Source organism: Calonectris borealis, chromosome 15, assembly GCF_964195595.1.
Source record: "Calonectris borealis chromosome 15, bCalBor7.hap1.2, whole genome shotgun sequence".
In the NCBI taxonomy this organism is placed as follows: Eukaryota; Metazoa; Chordata; class Aves; order Procellariiformes; family Procellariidae; genus Calonectris; species Calonectris borealis.
In genome coordinates this window covers 19,510,107-19,531,068 of record NC_134326.1, presented here as the reverse complement: position 1 = coordinate 19,531,068, position 20,962 = coordinate 19,510,107, and the positions used below count along the sequence as shown (strand labels likewise).

At 42.4% G+C, this 20,962-nt stretch overlaps 1 protein-coding gene across 2 annotated transcripts in view; it reads left to right on the top strand.

Annotated features, from left to right (window-relative positions):
• Positions 1-20,962, top strand: part of FSTL4 (follistatin like 4) — a 227,217-nt gene that overhangs the window by 52,818 nt on the left and 153,437 nt on the right. For both annotated transcript variants that reach the window (XM_075164561.1, XM_075164560.1), the window contains exon 3: positions 14,959-15,207. In XM_075164561.1, the coding sequence (XP_075020662.1) occupies positions 14,959-15,207 (249 nt within the window). The remainder of the gene's footprint in view (positions 1-14,958; positions 15,208-20,962) is intronic.

Sequence of the window (20,962 nt, the reverse complement as noted above, 5' to 3'; positions counted from 1 at the left end):
TTTGCAGAGCCCGGTTGCTCTGGCAGGGGTGGCCCAGTACGGGGGTTTGAGCCCACAAAGCCGCCTGTGCCGGCTTGTGGACGCCGAGCCGTTGACGCGGGTGGTCGCCCTTTTGTTGCCGACCAGGGACGTGCTTTGGGTTTTCACATTACAAAACAAGAAAAATGATCTTGCTCCTTGCCCCTAAACTCTGTTCCTGGTAATCTGAGCCCTGTTTCTGATGGAGAGGCATTTACACGGGAAGAGATCTTGTAATTTTCAATTTTTCGTGTGTTTTATCCACTTAAGTGGGTGCCGTTGAGACAGTTACGACTTTAAATGTGAACTTTGGGGAAACGGTTTTGGTTCAGGATCGCTCCTGCCCTCGCACACTGAGAGCAATTTGCTTTTTTCTCATTTTCCCTGTTTCTTCTCTTTCCCCTCCTTGCCGGCTGGTCATTCACTCCATTTCATGGTAAGACCCAAGGGATTTCTTTTCATTGACAGTTTCAGATCTTTTTTTCCCCTGAAATGGGCACTGTGCGTGTTCTTCCACCTGAGTAACCTGGAGGCAGCCATTTAGTGCCTGCAAGTCCTGTTGGAGTCCATAAATCACCCTCCGGGATCCCTGTGGAGACCTGCTCTGCAAATGCAACTCCCGTTGGCGTTGGTGAGGATTATGAATGGGAATAGTTGGCAGCTCTGGTTTGTTAGCTAGAGACAAGTATTTCCATTGAGAAGTACAGGTTTTTCAGTGAAAGCTGTGCTACATTATTTAGCGCAGAAAATTGTCAAATAAAATAAAACCTTTTTTTTTTAAACATTTGCTCTAACTGTTGGACAATCCCAGCTTGTAGCAGCTATGAAGTTGTTTGAATCTCCCATGCTGGGTGTTAATGGGAATGGGAGCAGTTGAACACATGCGCATCAGTAGGAGATTCGGAAGCATAAAAATTGAATTCTCTCTTGCCTTTTCCTTTTCTATAGAGAAAATGGGCCCCATTAGTACAGAAAGCTTGGCAAGATGGTATTTGCAGTCCAAGGCTGGAAAGCAGCTGCCATCCCCAGTGTGTTGTTCAGCAGAGGACTTCACTTTTCACTGCTGCCAGTAATCCTATTTACTGTGAGCACAAAATACCAGCTGGATTTTGCCTGCTGGATATGTTCTCCCATTACGAATGGGTTGAAGTCATTTCGTACTGCAGTTGATCCAACGGAGTCGTGCGTGGGGAAGTCGAGGATGCAAGGAGGGCTGCATCGTCTGGCCATGGCTGGGGGCTGTCGGCCATTTCCGAGCCACAGTGCGATGTGAGGAGCCGCGCTGGGGGTGGCTGAACACAGTTTTTGTCTCTACAGCAAATCTTTTTGAAAGTGAACTTTTCCCCAGGCTGTTCCAGTCATCCCTCTCTCGCTGCTCGTGTGTTTCCTTTGCAAGAAATCATGTGTTTGCTTTGCTCCTGTATTGAAATGCTGAGCTGCAAAATATTCCAGCAGGCATAGGTGCACACCAGGCTCATGGAGAGGTGGTGGCGGGTCCTGCATGGACCCTGCAGGGTGGGAGAACCTGGGTGCCTTGTCAAGGGGCAGCACCAGTTTCTTCTCTGCTGCTGAATTCGTCCGTTGAGCTCTATATGCGTAAGGGAAAAGGGCTGTGCCCTTAGCATGGGATATTCCTATTTACTTCACTTCCCTTTGGTAGAGTCCAATATAGCGACTTTCCTTTCTTTTCCTTTCTGGTCAGTGGTCCAAAGCGACTGGGGAAAATGCCACCTCTCTTGCATTTCTTTCGATCTGGTTCATCATCGCATCTTTCCCCCAGAACTGCCGGAGAGCTGCTTGTGCTAATCCAAAGGAGCCAGCTGTGATGACAGAGATTGGGAAGACAGAGCGGGGAGTTTCTTGCATTGTCGCTCGATTTTTAGAACGAGTAGATTTACTTAGTTTTTCTAAGGCACCAGGGAATTTGAAATATAAGCTGATGGAAAAGCCTAATTCCAGCCTCAAACTGAAATACAATGCCTGCCTGCTCCATGCTGAGCACCCTTCAAATGTCTTAGCTTTAAACTGGTAGCACAGGTTTTCTGGGGCTTCCATGGCACTCACCTAACCTATGTTCAGATGTAACCGCTGCCGTGGCCTCGTGGGTGCCTGTGCACACCTTGTACTCCTCTATTTGTATAGTTGTGCTGTATCCGTGTGGATCAGCTTAACATGTGAAATATGCCCTGCACCAAAATGCATTTTATTCTATTCCCTTTCTTAAAAGAATAAAAAGCCCCGTGATGCTGCTTTTGCCCAATATACTCTGATGTTGATGACTGATGATTGCGGCTTATTCCTGCTTTTTATCCCAAGCTTTTCCTTATCCGCTATTAAATGTGACCCTGTTGTTTTCATTTGGTGCTTTTGTGTTCTAAGGGAAACAATGTTTTGTTGATTTTTATCAGTCGTTGTTTGTTTTTATTCCTTGTACAGAGCACTTTCAAAGGGAAGGCAGTGAATACATGTACTCTTATTTTGTATCTACCCTTTCAGATTCAGCTCTCCACACGCTTCCCTGGCGTGAATGAATGAGGAGTGCTCCTGCACCCTAGGTGCAGGCTGCTGCCTTTGTTTAGCAGCAAGGTAAGTCCTAGATGGACTCTCTGTGTGGCGGTGGGCCAGCACTGATGCCATGCGAGGGGATAAAGCTCATTGTAGGTGGCTGCAGGGCTCTGCCCTGCTGGGCCATTTCCCAAACCAGATGCCCAGCTGTGCAAATTAAGAAAATTCAGATTAAATTAAAAATGTTTGAAACAAAAATACACCCACTGCAGAAGGCCTTAATCTGTTACTGATTTTTATCTATTTTCACCTCTTCTGTTTTTTTCTTTTTACATTGTGAGTCTCAACATGAGAAACTGGTGATATTCCTACTCCTCAGAATAAAAAAAAAAAAGGTAGCTAATGTTAGTGTTTCAGTGCTAATGTTCCATTTCTGCACTGATACTCTCCGAGCCAGTTTTAACAGTATGTGAAGTTTAAAGGCTTTCCACTTTCAAAATAGCTTCTTAGTAGGTTTTTCATTTTACTGCGTTATCCTTTCAATAGCCTGTAACTCTTCCCATCAGGTAAATGCATGCTAAAATGCTTCCTTTGGCGCAGAGCAAATACGGAGGGAGTAAAAGGTTTGTAATGCTGTAGAAACGGCATTAATTCTTCCGTCTTCCTTTGTATAAGAAGCACAGGGAGTAGTAACTGCTGGAGGGTAAGTGGGGATAAAAAAGATGTCTTTTGTTTAATTTAGGAGCTTAAGATGTTGATGCATATACTTCTGACCTCTTGGTGCAGGTCGGGGTGATGTGGCAGGACTGGCAAAGGAGGGTGGATGGGTACTGGGGAATAGGAAGAGATCTTGAACTCTGATAGTCGGGAGCAGGATTGTTCGTCAAACTGTCTTAAGAAACAGATAAATCTTCAATCACAGTCGGGATAATATCCTTTATTGATGAGAAAGTAAAATCCTCAGGAAGAGGGTGAGAAATAGACGTGCCCCGAGGACAGAGCCTTGAAAGGCTTGGTATTAACTGCAGGCTCTTAGGTCTGGGGTGTGTTTGCTGACAGAGACCAAAATGTCAAGGTGTTGTCCTATACGAGATGAAGGTTTCTGTGCGTTAACACTGGTCTCGGATGGAGCAGGCAGTGAAACAAAATGGTGTGTCCACAAAATATGGGAGTGCTGGAGTATAACGGTGTCCTGGAGTTAGACAACAAATTGAAAATTAAACCAGTGGAGAATTGCAAAATTAGTGTAAGGGACAGAAGAACTGGATGCGATTGCTTAGAAAATAGTGTTTCTTCTTATTTCTTAGTCTTGGAAAAGAACTTCATTAAAGATAACAGAGAATGGGAAAGGGGAATGCAAATGGTTATTGATTGGTGTTGTGCTGTGGCAATGTTTCAGGCTGGCTTCAAGCAGAGCATTTACCGCTCACTCGCGCTGCCAGCACTGAATTAAGGCTTGAAGGCACTGTGGTCTCTTGTACTAGAGGACGGGGAGTTGCTAGGGCACACCTATAGTCAGGGAGTTTGGGGATTATGTTGGGTTTTTTTATCTGTTTTGGTGACATCCCAATTAAAATTGGCTCACTCAGCCTGGCAGTGTATGCATCTGAACGCATTTTTCCCTACGTGCGTTCATTTAAGCAACAACCTGAAAACATCCTCAACCCACGGCCAACACGACTTTGAGCTGCTGAGCAGATCACCATCATTGGGCAGTAACATGTTCAATTAAGATTATTTCCAGTCTCAATGAAACATGTACGTTTGCCTTTTGTGACTGTCCTGCTGGCAGATGTTGGTTTTGTTGATTTGCTATCATTTAAATCAAACGTACTTTGTTCCTGATAGAGTTTTTATGAACCTTATCTGAGAAGCATTGTATAATGCATATAAAAATAATATTCTAAAGACACATCCTGTTCTTACTAATTTTAAAGGCAGTCCTGTTTTTTTTTTAGTTTGCTTCTCTTTCTAGCAACCAGCAAATTTTGAAAGCTTCCCTTTGGACTCAAAAAGCTGGGTGGGTTTTCAAGTAATGAAGTATTTGGCTTAAGTTGCGGTGGCTGCTGGCTCCGTGAAGCACTGGCTCTTTGCCTGTACCCCCTCTCCTTGCTGTCCCTCCTGAGGTGGGACACGGTCCCGGACACACTGACAGCGATGTGCCCCGCATGCCTGCCATGCACTGATCTCCTGTGCATCCCTGTTTGGTGCAGGCAGTGAGGCAGCACTCCCGTTGCTCCTGCGTATGCAGCAAATTTAATTTCTGTGGTGCAGTGTTTTGGCAGCAGGACGCTCAGCATGGAGGGTTAGGAGGAAAGATCTTGTCACTAGCTTGGAGGAGGTGTGGGTGAGGCTGGGTCTCTGCTCTTTGAAGTTCAAGTTTCTCATTTGTTTTAGAGCAGCTGAAAAACTCATTTCAGCTGTGCGTGAGCCAAACCTGGTGGGGGCAGGTTTGAGCAGCGCTTTGCTCCAACAGATGAGGCACCACTTTCTGTATTCAGAGAGGGGTTTGATTCATGTTATGGTCAGAAATGGTTGGGTCTTTTCCTGCAGTGGTTCCTCTGTTTAAAAAATAAATATATAAACACATACAGATTTCTTTTTAAAGTGCTTCCATGAGATTGTTCCAGCAGCTTCAAAGAAGCTTCAACTGGAAAATGGCCGGGGTATCTGGTGGGGTCTGTGGAGTATGTACTGCCCCGGCCCTCTCTCTTGTGCCAGTACAGCTGGTGATTGGAAGATGCTCATTGCTTTCTCCTCCCTGTCCCACTGACCTTCTCTGGAGTCCCTCTGAGACTTTTCAGCAGAAAAGGTTTTCGTAAGTGCAGGGATCACCATGGATGCAGTATGCCAAAATGTCTCTTCTCCCTTTACCTGGAAGGAAATCACTCGTTACATCAACTGCTTCAGCATACGCCCGGGTCAAACTTCAAGTAAAGCCTTACTTATAAAAGATGCAGAATATCCTGCTGAGTCCTATGGGTGATCTGCAGGTCACCTGTGATGCTCTTGGAGACCACAGCGGGGTTGTAGACGACAGCTAGGAAATCTTTCTGTTACACTGTGCTGGCCAATCACTCTTCAAACTGATATTCCCCAGGGCTTCACTTTTTCCCTATGTTATTTTTCTTTGCAAAGCTGAACCAGCCATGGAGAAGGAGTCAGAGGCGGTGCAAGGGCAGCAGCCAAGCTGCTGCTTATCCATCGCTGCAGGGTCCTTCCATGGCTTTTGTCTCCTTAGACCATTTGCATGCTGCAGTTTTCTCTAGACTGAAATTAAATGATTCCTTAAGAATGACAAGAGGGGATGCACCCAGAAGAGCAAACAACTTAGTTGCATGGAGTCAGTAAGAAGGTCCCTCCACCAGTTATTTCCCTTTCTGAAGAATGGCTCGAAACTGCTTTATAAAAACGTCCTTTCTTCTGTGTCCCAAAGCAGATGTAATAGATCCTCGTTCAGTAGCTGGGTGATTGTAATTCTCCCCATAATGGACCTGTTTGGCTCCTGCCTCACACTTCTGTTACACGGTAACACTCCTATGCTTGTAATCTATGAGGCTCTAAGGCGTCTCGTTGGGAAAACATAAATGAAATGTCGTAGGAAAAAAAAATGTGAAAAGACACTGTGCAGCCTCAACAGTTTCCAGTGGGAAGTTTATACTGATTTACATGTGATGCAGGAATGCCACTAATCCTGCTGCTGGGGCTGCCTCTTCAATCAAGTAAAGTAGCCATGAGTCAAACATGCATTACACTTCACCCAGCAGTAAAAAACGCCCAATACAAAACACCTGCACTAACACAAACCCCATTACAACTAAACAGCTTTAATATTTTTTTTTCCTTTTCTCTCCATTTATTTCCAGCAAATGGCAACTTTTACAGGAAAACATCAGTGCTCAGAAATAGACTCACAAAATGAATCCAGTCCCTAATTTTCAGACAGCTTGTCTGCCTTCGTTTATGCGTAGTAGTAAATGACAGAAGCGTTGCAAGTTGTACATATATGTAACTGTTGATAGATTCCCTCTGGAAACTTTTATCCTTGAAAATTAATCTAGTTGGGAGGAAGGGGCAGGAGAAGAGACAGTAAAAGACCCTGTAGATTTATTGTCTTAACAGACCGAACTGAGTTGTCCCCGGAGGTGGATTTGCAGGCTCATGCTCGCTTCCTTTTGAGGGCAAGAGCTTTCCTTCGGTACAGAAAAGTGGCTGGTTTGAGAATTTTATTTCTGGCTGCTGGAGGAGGTGTGATGGGTGTAGGGGCTCAGAGAGGCGGCTCTGCCGTGGATTCACATTTTGAGTATTTGTCCCTTATTGTTCGCACAGTTAAATGCTTCTGATGGTGGAACAGAATGAAGCCCGTTCCTCCAAGTGACAAAGTGTTTCCAAGTAACGCTAATAACCAGGTGGAATATGGAAGTTACTGGAAGACCTGTTATTTAATTCCTGTATATTTAGGTTGTACCCAGTGCCAGCCTCCATCCTTCTCTAGCAGCGAGGGAAATAGGTGAAAGTCTGGTGTTTCTACCTCTTTTACGTTTTTGGACTGTGCTTTAACACAGCTTGAAAAATGTTTTTCAAGAATGCGACTTCATTTGTAAGGTTCAAACGTGCAAGAAAAGGAGATGCTAACAGAAGCGCTGACACAGGCATCGCTGTGATGACACGGAGGTCTCTCTCCTCAGTCACGTTGAAACCTCGTGCAGTGGCACTTGTACAATTTGGTGCAAGTCAGATGATTTTTTTACTAAAAGCGGAATTCAAGAATAATGTAATAAGGAAGCTGAATGGATATTAATTATAAAAGCTCGTTATATATTCCTCTTCCAACCAAAAATAAATACTCAGAATAATGTTCTTTTTTTGAGACAAACATGATGATGAGCTGACTTTGTTTCTGTTCTTTTTCCTCAATGAGCCTTATAAACTGATGCACTGAATGAGAAAATAAATAGGAAACTGAAAACATCTTTCTATCCAATCTGAAATAACATTTGGTTTGTGCATATGTAAGGGGAAAATAGGCATACAATAAACAAATGCAATTATTTTCTGATAAATGGTCTTATTGCAAAGCAATGAGTCAAAAAAATAGAAAAAGGAGAGATTTCTGTGAGACTGTAGAATACCCGTCAGATGGAAACTTGGCACCTTTTGTTCTTGAACCACTGCTAATATTGCAAGATGTCCTGTGCTTTTACACAGGCATGATAAGCGATGGCCATGTGTGTCCCCCTGCCACTGCAGCAAGGCCCAATACACTTAATTTATGGATTTCGCTCTCCTCCAAGTAGAAACGGTCAAAGTGAGGGTAAAATTGTTAAAGTTTTGGAATCAGATGTTGAAGAATAGGTGGAAGTGAGAGGCTCGTGCCTTGTGCCAAGGAGTTTTGGGGGTAGCACCGTGTGGAGGACTCGGGGTTCATGGCGAGTTGCGGCTCCAGAGGGTGGAAGAGCCAGGGGAAGTGAGATACAGGGCAGGCAACCCTCAGGGGAAGCCTTGGATGGATGGTGTGTCGGGGCAGGGAAAGGGAAGCGAGCAAAAGGTGACATGCGTGGAGAGATTTAAAGGTTAATAATGCGGATTACTGGGAAAATCTAGACTGTTCAGCTTGCCTCCAGCAACTCCACTGGTAATGTAATTGGAGGAATCGCCAGGAAAACAGGCAAGTCATCTCTAGTTATTTTATTATTGGATTGTAACCTTCTTGTAGTCTCTGCCACAAGAACTTGATTGAAGGAATAGCAGAAAGATGCATGACACTGCGTTTCTGATTTCTCATGTCCTCTATAGTTGCCCGTAGAGTGCTAGGGCTTGCCGTGCTGGTCAAAGGATAAAAGACCACTGAAAACGAGGAGAGGAGTAAGGCTGGTCCTGAGAATGAGAGTGAAGGAATGGGGCAGGCAGGAGATTAGTGAGCAAGATTAAAGGCAAGACGACTGATTTTGAGCATTGACCTGTGGGAATTTCATTGACTTCCTTCAGAAGAGTGTATTTATCTGATACGGAGTTTTACCAAAGAAACTAAAGTATTAATGTGATCTGTTCCCTCCAGATCTGATACTGGAAAGTGTCCGCATTCTTTGGACTGTGCAATACTGAAATAATTAAATACACAATCAAGTAAAATACACACGTGTATGTGCGCACACACACTGCTACCCAGCTTCACTGGGTTGCTCGCAACACTGTAAATACAGGTGCCCAAGGAAACATTTAAATTAAATCCTTCTGACCCATGCAGGCAATATACTGGTCATATACTAATATTGTGACGTTTCTCGGCTGGCTGGTTGTGGGGACCTGCTAGACAGCTTGCGAACACAGGGCGAGGTATGGTGCCAACAGGAGCTGCCCAGCACAGCAGTCCAGCAAGTTTAAGTCTGTATCTATACTTGCTGCACAGCGGTAATGTAATAAAATTGCCTTCAATAGCAGTACCTATCATAGATAACTTTATCTAAACATTTAATAAAGAGCAATTTTATGAATCGTCTCTTTAATAGCTCTTCCAAGAAGAGAACAATCAAGCAAATTCTGCATGGTAGAGTTTCATGGCAAGGTTCTAAATAGATATGGTCTCATATATTGGCTGGTACTTCTTTCTCAGTGATCTGTGTATATGCTTTATGTTGTTGGGATCTTTTGATTTGTACATGTCTGTTGTCTCTTTTTTCATGTTAGTACCCTCATAAACCATGATACCCTCCAAAAATAATATTTAATGAAGCTTTTGATCTCCTAATCTTTAAATGGATTTGAAATGGGACAAAAGTTAGGCCAATTACACTAGGAATAGCATAGTTACTTGAAATTTTCAAATGCCTTTTCATGGCATCACCTCAAATGGACTTCATAGTCCTGGCAGATATAGAAAGTAACATTAATCCCCATTTTCAGATGTAAAAATTGATACAGAAAATTTTCCTATGATTTTTGAGTGCTTCCTTGGTGTTATTTGCAGAATAACTGCACGTTGTTACTGAACTTCGGTTGAGCAATTCCAATTTGTTTGTATTTGGTGTTAAACTGTGGACACAGATTAAGCAGCTCCCTTGGCATTGGTGTCATCAGTGCAACTGTGTGTCGCAATACTCCTTTCCAGAGTAGATTTTCCTTTCCCTTTGGTGTTTCTCTTTTTAAACTCTGCAAGAGTCCTCCTGAAATAACGTAGCCATCTGGGAAGGTTTCCTAGTTTTTGTTCTGAGGAGGCTTCCCATGTCATTCTGTCTTTTGTTTTGTGTAGAGCATCTAAATTAGTAAAAGTGACTGATTTTTTTTTTTTTGTCCTTCCCTTCTGAGGCTGATGTGTCCCTCTCCGTCCTGCTCAAAGATGCACACACACATACACACACAGAGTTATCTCCTGGACTTTGAAAGAAAAAATAGTTTTCATCCATAGCAAAACGTATGCTTGAAGCACACATCTCATTTTCTGTATTATTCTCCAGGATAAGTCACCGGTTTTGCTTTATAAAAATAAATAAATTATAGCACCAAAGGCTAGTAACGGAGGTAATGAATGCACTGTTGCCATGCCCCTATTCCAGGTGATTTACCATGGCTTTTCTGCCTTTCCACTTTCATAACAGGCATGCAATGAAAAACTGAGAAACTCATAGAGCAGATTATTATGAAATAATAATCTTTGTTTCCTTTCTTATTTTATTGCGGTAGTAACAACGTATGTATCACACGCATTTGCTAACTGAACAGAAGCCAGGTGCAGTAGTCACGCATCTGAACTTTTGTTACTTCAACCGTGAGTTATTCAAGATGTATATTGAGTGTGTGCTGGGGAAGGAAGGTTTAAGGCACCGTGCTGCAGCATCTGACTTCGTATCATCAGCAAAAGTGACGTTGTGGCAGGTCAAGTGTATGGGAAGTGTCTAGGTGGTCTTATACGTGTATATATCTGTGTATGTGAATCGATGTATGTAAATACATGCTTGAACACATACACTTATGTGTGTATGCATTGTGTGTATATAATCTGCATGTACGGGCAACATATATTTTCAGCATTAAATAGTGCTTCCAGGTGTGACGTTTTAGATGATAGAAGATTATTTAATATGGGAAAGGAAAAGTGTTGGAAAACTGATGTCAAGATGCTGGAGGAACAGCTTGTGACCTCACCGGTTTACCTACTGGAAGTAACAAACTAAGTTTAAAGATTGAATATTTTTATCATGTTGTAGAGGGTTTGATTTTATTTTTATTTTGTTACAACATTTGCAAGGTGCAGCATTGCCTTTGAAGGACTTGAGGTAGAAGCTTCCAATTTCAGTAATACCAGTCTCCAGTGCCCCATAATTAAAATTTCCAGTTTTGGCTCCAGTCCTGATGCAACGTCTAAACTTCTTCCTTCAGCAGTAAAACCGGATGTCCAGCTGCCTGCAGGAGCTCACTGTTACTTGAAGGCAAACTGGCTTTTTACATGTAAATGTAGTAATTTACATTTCTGCAGTGTATAAGCAACTTTTCCTGAGCAGCGTTATGATAGAGCTGTTCGGTTTTTGGTTTTGCTGTATGTGTGATGGGTTTGTCTGGTTGGCCTTAATTGAAGTCAGTGCTTGTCGTGAACTCAACCTTCCCTTGAACTCTTTTTGCTGAAGTAAGGAATAGGGTTGTATCTGGGAGTAAAAAAATTGTCTGTGAGCCTTAGTCTGATCTGTACATACTTAGTGGCGTGTAAAAGGTAGATGAGGTCTCTGTCTTCATGAATTAATGAAGAGCCAGAGGACGCGTATTCTCCAATGTGGCAATAACATATTCATTTTCTTATTAAAGTCTTGCTTTGAGAGGAAGGCAGCCTGCTAAACAGCCTTATGAAATTCCTGAACTCGGTTATTTTACTGCCTAGACCAGGCTTTTGTCGGTTTTCCACTGGAATTGCAAGTTTCTCAGGGGCAGCCATAAACCAATTTGAGAAGTCAAGTGTTTTCATGGGTGTATGCGAATGGGCTTCCTCCCTCCATCCTGCTGGCTTTAATACAATATAACAACTCAGACTCTAGCCATGTTGGGTAAACTTAATTAGTGTTGAAAAGCAGCTTGTTTTGCAAGATGATCAATTTTTAACTTAAGTAAATGACTTTCTTTGCGACTAATAAATTAAATAAATTATGCCTTTTTCCGTGCAGTACAGTGGGGCTCGTAAATATTGTAAGCAGTTAGTTGGTAGTTTCACTTGATTACCTTTCCCATTTCTGTTTTTAATAATCCTTGTAAGAGTGGGGAATTCAGTCACTTTTAATAATGTGACCAAAAAATAGGGATGGCAGACACATTTCATGCTGCTGTGTTACACACGGTGTCCTTCCCGGCTCGGGTGCTGCCCATGGGAGCAGGCACCTGGATGCAATTGAGGAAAGTCCCTTTCCATGGTGCTGCTCTGGATTAATTAATTACTTGGATAAAGTCAACAGTGCTTTTACAGTCAAATACCTTCTTTCCTCTTGATTTCCACTGGCTCCCTTCTGTTTCGCATCCTGTTACTGTCCTTTCTGGGTGGAGGGTCTCTCTGTATGGCTGAGTGTGCTTGTGGGGAGCTTTAGTTCTTCAAAGGATTATGCAAAGTAATTGAATTAAAGAGCTGCTATCAACATTATCGGATTCTGGCAAAGACATCCCATATTAACACTCTGCTTGCTGACACACAGATTTCAGAGGACTTGGACTAGTAGAAGCGCATCAGGATTCCCGAGCACACGAATCTTTCCTTTCTGGCTGTTTGCGGAGTATCTGCCTACCCCCTTACCCAACTTAGGTGTGTTTAAACAGGAGTTCTCCATCTGGGAACACAGAATAAACCAAACGGTGAACAAAACGAACGAGGCATAAATGCAGGCAGGCTTTCTGCGGTTTCTCCATAGTAACTGGGGTAGATGTAGAAAAGCTAAAGTATTTTGTCTTTTTTTTCATAAGCTGGTGCTTAAGCAAATCTTTGTATCATTAAAAAAACTTCCGTTGCAATAGGGAGTAGTGTTTGTCTTCAGTAATGTGAAGTTTATATTAAAAAAATCAAAATACCAAAAATAATTGAGGCTCCAAGGGATTTTTGCTGCTGCCGGTGCCTGCGGTAGCTGTCGGGGCAGGGTGCAGCGGTGTGACCTGATGCATTAAATCAGAGCAGCCCTCTGTGAATGAGGAGGCAGAAATAACCTTCAGCGAGATGCATGGCGCAGTCCTCGACTGGTGCTAGCTCCGAGAGATCAATTTTTTAGCGATCAAGACAGCACAGGAAGGGCTTAGGCTGTAGTTGTATCTGAATTACGTTTATATAGACAGTAATAGCTCCTGAATCTTGATATTTTTTAAAAAAATATCTTTAGCATCAACAGCAGTCTCCAAAACATGTCTTTTGAGGCACACTGCGATGGATAAGCCAAGTGCCTGTACAGGTGCAGGTCCTGCCACCAAGAGGAGGAGGAAGAGGAGGAGGATGCTTGACAAGGGCTTCCTCAAGCCCTGATACTTTGTGCTGCTGTATCTACAGCAGACACCATAAATGCAGATGGCCTTGGCAGAGAGGTCTCCCGGAGGTCACAGTTTGCATTCCCGAGGACAATTTGCAGAAACTTTGGAACAATTAGTAAAGTAAATAAAGAATATTCAGATACTCCTTCCAGGGACTGTACTTTTTGCACTGTTCGGAGATGCTTTGACCTTCTAGTTTATTACAAGTCAGGAAAAGTCAATATTTCTTAGCTTGCCAAGTTGGAGGAATTTTAATGAGTTATTGAGTCAAACAGTTAATCCTCCAATAACAGATTTTTTTTCCCTTTCTGATTTACAGTGATAAAAACAAAGGCTTAACAGGAACCAAGAAAAATGGGGTTTTGTAGAAACTTTTGCTTCTGTTTGCACGCATGCTTTAACCCCTTGATCACTAGTAGATGAAATGTAGCTTCAATACTGGGGCATTTCATACTGGCATAAAATGCTGGGCAGACAGGAGCTATGTCGATGTTAGCCAGGAATTTAGCATGATAAAAGGGATCAATAGATTGAGGTAGCTAGTGCTGATGCTCCTCACATCTCCATTACAAGTGATGGGGGGGTGTCTTTGGGTAAGACCCGATCTGCTCTTCTAGGCTGAACAGTTCTCCTACTTGAAAAATCTTTGAAGGGCAGAGCCTTGGGTGCATTTTGGAGGATGTTGTGGTGCTGCAGTCGCTGCAGGATTCGTCCTGTTGGATGCCGGAGCACGTCTGGAGCAGTGCTTCCACTTGAGCTTTCTCTGAAAGCTAGCGCACACCGAAACCTTGCCGAAAGCCAAACCTACGCGTGGTAAGTGTAGACAACAGGGATTTGCTTCAAAACTGCCTTGCTGGTCCAGACTGAGTCGCTGGTGTGGGTGCAGCCAGAGGCTGCTGCTGTTGGAAGGCTGTGCAAGGCTGGCAGTAGGCTGTGCACTACGAAATGTTTATTCCTGCTTTAATTACGCCTTTTGCAGCATCCTTTTGTAATTCTTAACTTTGTGTACTCCAATTAGCATAGAATAGTCCAATTTCCTGAAACTCTCTTCATTGAGTATAATGCTAATTATTGCTCTGAGTAGTGGCTTGTTTGGAAGTACCCTGTCCTGTATGAATTATAGTAATGTCCTGTTGTAAGCCTTTAAGCGAGGAAACTTCAGAAGCAGAAAATGTTATAGCACAAGGGCAACTTCCTTAGCCTTTTAATAGTATCAGACAGCAGGTAGTACAGTTCAGAACATTATATCAAATGAATTCTTAAAACCAGTAGAAAGTTGTTTTTCATTATATATCATTATTCAGATAGATAGGGATAGATACTGATGGTCACTGTTACAGTGAGAAGCATCTTCTCATAATATTCCCTTGACTTCAGTGATAAGTCTTTCTTGGCAGTTATTTTTTTCACAAGTTCTCAGCGATTGTCTGTCTGAGCTTTCATTGCAACCCGTGTGAATTTTGGCCTGGGGGATGTTCTGCTTCTGGCTCAGGGTGGAAGTTAGACTCTGAATGTGGATGCTGGTACAGAACTGAAGTGCCATCACTTAGGGTACTTTGCTGCCTGAAATGAAGCTCCTTGAGGGTTTTGTGGCTGGAGGAGTGTAGATTTTCAGAATTGCTTTCTGAATGTAACTCATGGCTAAACTTTGAAATACTCTCTCAAGATTTTATTCTAGGGTGTAATTTCACAAAAGGCTAAAAGAACAAACGGCCCCACGTCCATCGCTTTACTGAAAAGCCCTTTCAGCTTAATGTTGTGATCAGTGAGAGCTGGAGGTCTGGGAGCGCAGATGTGAAGACGCTCCCCAAACTGCGGCTGTGCTGCTATTCAAAGGAGGGTGCTTTTTCCCTTGGAAACCTTGTAGCTCCTGCTCCTGTGCTGCTACATCAGACGAGTATGGTCTGTTAGGCAAATATTGCTCACGCTGACGTTTTCTGCTCTTCCCAGTGCTTTATGGGCAGGATGGCCTGCATGCCTCGTGTGAGAAGAAGTACTGCGGACGGGGGAGTAAGTGTGTCGTGAACAAGGACACCAACCAGCCCGAGTGCAGATGCGTAGAAGATTGCAAGTCCAGCTACATGCCTGTGTGTGGATCTGATGGCAAATTTTATGAAAATCACTGTCAACTGCATCGAGCCTCCTGTCTGCAGAGGAAGAAAATCTACATTATCCACAGCAAGGACTGTTTCTTCAAAGGTAGGGCATCATTAAAAATAAATACTTCTGTAGAACTTTCATCACTCATCTTACCGTAATCTTGATAAATGGCTGAAAGGTATGTTTTATTTCTAAGAGATAAATTTTTCAAGGATGATTTAATCTAGGACACTGTAGAACATAACACAATGTTTTATGCAGCTATTAAGCCCCTGAGTGTCATCACCACCCAAACTGTAATCAAACGGGGAACTGGTAAATAATTAACATCACTGTATGCATTGTGTGCACTGTAGTTGTGCTGCTCAGTGCTTACGACTTCCAGTGTAATAACTTTTTATAATCTAATTCATTTGGTAAGGCTTTGAATGAGACAAAGACGTTAAGGAAAAAGGATATGGTATTACAAAAAGTTTGTTGCGAAAATGAGAAACAAAAACCTACTTATGCAAATGACATGGGCAAAGGAAAGGAGCTGTACAGGTGAAATAAGAGGAGCGGGACGTGTACTGCCAGAACAGAGATTTAAATAATTTTAAAGGCAGTTCTGGTTACCGGTAGGATGCATACATCTTCAGCTGTTTTACTGGTTCAATAGCAAGTTTCATTATCATCATTGCACCAGAGCACCAAAGGGATGGAGTCCTGTGTCTTTTCCATTAATATTTTGTATGCCATATACCATCCTGTCACAAATCAAGTGAGGCTGCAGTAGCAGTAGCGTGTGATAAAATGCCAGGGAGTGGAAGAAGTTGTAAATTATTTTACTTCTAATGAGAGGCCTTATAAAGGCCTCGCTAGAGTATATCTTGAAAACTCATTGTCAAATATGACTTCATATACCTACAGAAGGATTTGAGTGGGTTCTTGCAAATATATCCGGTGACATTTACGTGATCAAATTTGAAAATAATTCCTTTATCTTCAGCTCACTGGGCCCTTGAACCCCTGAGGAGCTTGGCTGTATACAGAGCTATCCATGACAAGTTCTCATTTACTAACACAAATGAATGCAATAGAAGAACCTATTTAAGAAACAGGAGCCCATTCAAAAAGTCTTACAAATATATCCTCATGATACCCTTTGGAGATAGAAAAGCGTTACTGTTCTTGTGCCTCGGAGGAGGCCCAGAGGCAGAGACCAGCCCAAAATTTCCAGAGCTGTCTAGGCACTGCTTTGCGCAGCATTGCAGAGTCGCCTTTATTTTGGGGGTCTGGCTGTGGATGAGGCAGAGGAGCTGGTCGGAAGATTGACTCAGTTAACACCGCCTGAGCTGGGTTAGTTTGTCACAGGCATGCGCTAAATTTATCAAAGTAGGTAATTAGGTCTGGGATCAATAGACCTTGTATGAAATTAATCATGGAAGGGGGTCACCTAAAGGCATATTTGGAGGGACCTCCTGAAGAAAGGGGAAATACAGATCTTAATTTCGGAGGTGCTCAGCAGCCCCCCAACCCCACTTGATGCAGCGGGTTTTCTTCTGCTGATTCCCCAAAAGGTGTCTTCAGACAGTGTTTTTTATTGTACATAGCCTACCTTTTTACAATGATGTTTCTCCCTGGGTTTTTATTCATTCCTTATCGCATATAGTGTTAAAGAAAATGAGTTCTCATTGCAGTAATCAGTGCCTCTGCAATAGCTGTATTATACCTAATGATACAATGTCACGCTTGAATACTTTCCTGAACACACCATGAAATGATGTCAGAAAGTAGTAGTTTTGTGTCCCAGTTTAAAGTAACCCTTAAACTCTTGCCATGGAGCACTGCTTAAGTCTGCTTTTCAGCAGAATAACAGCTTTGTGGAAGGGAAAAAAGAAACAAACTCACTTCTCTTCCCGCATGAATAAATAAAAAAAGTACTTCACACTGCTGTCTGCACAGATAAAATGTAGGAAAAAAGTTTACCTTAAAGGGGGAATAATCCCACAGAGTAAGACTCCATAGGAATATTTGGCTTCCTGAGTTACCTTCTGTGTCTCTTTTAATTTCGTTGTACGTTCGTGTCCTATTTGTAGATCAAGAATGATAGTATTTTCTTTTAAATAGCAATTTGTAGTAGGCAATTAAGCTACAGGTTTATAAGCAACATTATAAGTGTAACATAAAGTGTAAGACTTTGGAGAAAGATCTTAAAGGTGCAAAATGTATTGTTTCAGCTGGATATTAGGTGTACATCTGTCAGTAGGCACATGCTTTCTATTTGTTTTCTATCAAGTAGATAGTTTAATTATTTGAGTACAATTAGGCTGATGAGTGGCTGCCTCATGGTTTTTTGTCCCAGTTGACGACTTCAATTAAGACTTAAGTCCCTGCATAGAGCTGAGGGACACCAGAGATTGCATTTGTGTGCTCTGCCAGTTTACCCACTTATCAGTGACAAACTGGATGGCCTTAAAGTATGACAGAGATCAAATACTCCGATTCCACTTTGACTGAGCTAGGTCTAGCCACAGTAAACTGTTAACAAAGCAAACAGCAAAGATCTTGTTTTCTTTTGTGTATTTTGGGAAAAGATTTTTTTAGGTCTTCTAACATATTCATCACATGTGAAGTGCTTTGTAAATACAGGTGTATAGTAAATAGTCGCATGTCAGAAGCGTTGCTTGATTCGTGCTATCTCACTAGCATTTCATTCTGTACTAGCATTGGTATTAGGAAGAGCAGCAGAGAATTCGGCTCTGGGCAAATGACTGATTCCTCCTTTGCCCAGCCTAGAACGAAATGGCTCCTTGAAACCTTGAGACTCCAAGAAGTTAAAAAAACTTGCCTTCAGACATCCAGATTTCCCCATGGCATTGTTTGAAATTAATACATGTCTCTGAGAGCAATCTGGAAAATCACACAGACCTGCTGGGTGAGGGTGGGCCACGTGGAGACATCAGCTCTCTGGTATCGGTAAACGTGGGTGGATTGCATCAACGTTGTGTTTGTGAAAGGTTTCACAGAGAGTGTCAGTCCTTGGTGTGCGGACTTTGGGCTGAGCTGGCCACCATGCCCAAGGCTTGGGCTGGCTGGGCTGGCGAATGGATACGACATCCAACGTGGGAGTGCGTGGAAATGTGGGTGAAGCAATGAGAGGTCCCAGCAGGAAAGATCTCCCCAGGCTTCATCCTGCACCCTCTGGTGCAGCACAGTTCCCCAGTGCTGCCATGCACAAAAATACAAATGCCATCCCTTTTTCTCAGTTGACAAAGCAAATGATAAATAGGTGGAAAAACACTTAGGAGTTTGGAGCCCAAAGGGAAACACCATAAAGCAGAAGTCCTACATCCAGAGGTCTCGGGAGAAATGTCACTCCTACTCATAGCTGTTCAAATTCTCCTTGATCTGGTTGTCTTCAGTGGTATCAAACATAGTTTGGTTTTCCCATAGGAAAACGTTCTGTTTAAGACTTCTCTACTATGTGGCAGGTTTTTTTGGTTGTATATATTTTCACTGATTTGTGAAAATAGTAATTTGATTTGAGTGTTGGTGATTTTGACTGGGTAACAAAATACATGAGGATAAAATGCTTTTGCTCTTTGCCAAAGAGAAGAAGAAAGAAGTTCATCTTCCCCAAAAGCAGTCCCAATACCCATAAAAACTGGAAAGATATCTGTGCTCATAATGGCAATTGTCCCACAGATGTCCAAAATGAGCAGTTGGCTTGGAAAGCTTCCTATTTGAATAAATGCCTTGGATAACGCAGCTATATCATTTCAGTGCAGTGATTTGGACTATGCTTTGCTTTCCCATAGCAGTAGTCCCCTTTTCTCCGCTTCTATTGATTTTTTTTTCTTTCCTTTTGACTTTTTACACTCACTTGGTCTCTTCGCTCATTTTTCTCTCATTATTTTTGGCCAGAAAAAGCTGCACATACAGCACTCAATACAGTTTTTCTTCCCTTATCTCCTTCGTTTCTCCAGAAACATCAGAGCGATGTACTTCTCTAGCAGTATACATACATTAGAGAAATTATTTCTGTTTAGAGCTATGCTTTTCCATTTTCAGGATTTAGGAGTAATTTTTTCCTTTCTTTCTTTCCCTCCCCACTCTTTTCTGCGAGATCAGCAATCCTAAAGCTCCCCTGCATCAGCCAAGCCCCTGCTAGAGGAAGGCAGCCACATTTCTTGCCCAAGCTCGTTCCTTATTTTCTCTAGTTCTGACATCCTCCTTTTATCCAGGTGTATTGGGCTTTTTATAAAAAGCTCAGCTTTTGTTGCTGGGCTGTATAGCAGCTTTGTACTGCGGCTGGTCAGATTTAGTTTGTGCTCTGGCATGAATTCAATCCAACTTAGTTGACCAAATTCTTGAACTTTCCATTGTGTAAATGCACTGTACCTGTACCGATTACTTTATTAATTTTTTTTTTATTCAGTCCAACTTGTACTAAAGCTCTAATTTTATGAGCTCTGACAGAATTTTATGTGGAGAGATGGGACACTATAAAAACACGTTCATGTCTGGTATTCCAGTCCTCTTCTCTTTCTTCCTCCAGCCTCTCCTGAAATGTCAGTAGTAATTTTTTCAATAACTTGGTCTCATTGCTTAAATTTTTTTTTTTTCCTTTTAAGCAAATACATGATAGTAATTTTCTTCCTTACACAAGGTCAATTTTTGCCCCGTAATAAATCATGTTTTTGTACAGACTTTGTACAGAATTTGGAAAGAAATCCCTGTGGAAAACCACCTTTCTCCTCTCCGTTACACACATGATCATACTGCTGGGTTTGAGCCTTTCACTGTTGCTCAGAACAACGTTTCGTATCACCAACCTATATGTAGTCTTCCAAAATGTACGAGCCTACGTGCTGGGGTGTGCGTGCATGTACATATTCATGTATGCACATTGAAAGAGCGAGAATAACTTGTTATCTTGTGACATTTATGCATGTATGGTATGGAGGACGGAGCCTGGCTCTGCACAGGGGTGCATGGTGGGAAATGAGAAACAAGGGGAAAAGCTGAAACAAGAGATTCAGCCTGGATGTAAGGAGATAGTTTTCCCATGAGGATGGTTGAGTGGTGGGGCAGGCTGCCCAGGTGCCACCTCCATCTCTGAGGGCTTTCAAGACCTGGCTGGGAACAGCCCTGAGCAACCTGGTCTGACCCTGCACTAAACGTCTAAATGCCAAGGCCTCTTCCAACCTGTGTCATCCCAAAATCTTACGATTTCATGGCCTAAATAGCATCTTTCATTTTCAACTTCTCGTATATCTTTTCTCCAGTTCTCAGAAAGTTTCTTTCTAATTATGGAAAATGATAATCTTCTGCATGTTGACAGAAAATTTTCTATGCTTGACTGTAAATAAATTACAAACTTGGGAAAAAACCCCAAGCAGGCTAATAACTTGTGCAATGTACCACTGCAGTAATCTCGAGTAGATATGAATTCACCCTCAGGTGGTGCTTTATTTCCTCTGTACTTTATTTGTTGTCCATGTGTTAGTTCGGTGCTTTGTTACTTCCAGAAGTAATTTCTTCTAAAGAATAGCATTTCAAAACATTTCTGAGAAGGTGTTGAATGTTTTGCTCATTTAGTGCTTGCAAAACAGGCAAACCCGCTCTGTCAGTTGGTTTGCAGACTGCAAAGAAATCTGCTCCATTTAACACTCTCAATCTTTCCAGCTGGAAAAAATCTGAGTGTGAACTAATGGCAGATTTCCCAGCTGGCAATTAATATTTGCCGATTTAACTTTGCAACACTGCTGACAGGCTGCTTCCGTGGCAGCGAGATGGATTCGGAGCTGTTGGGAGGCATGCAATTAATCCCTCTGGGTAGGAGTCTGGGGTCTTCAATGTGTAGGTTTGG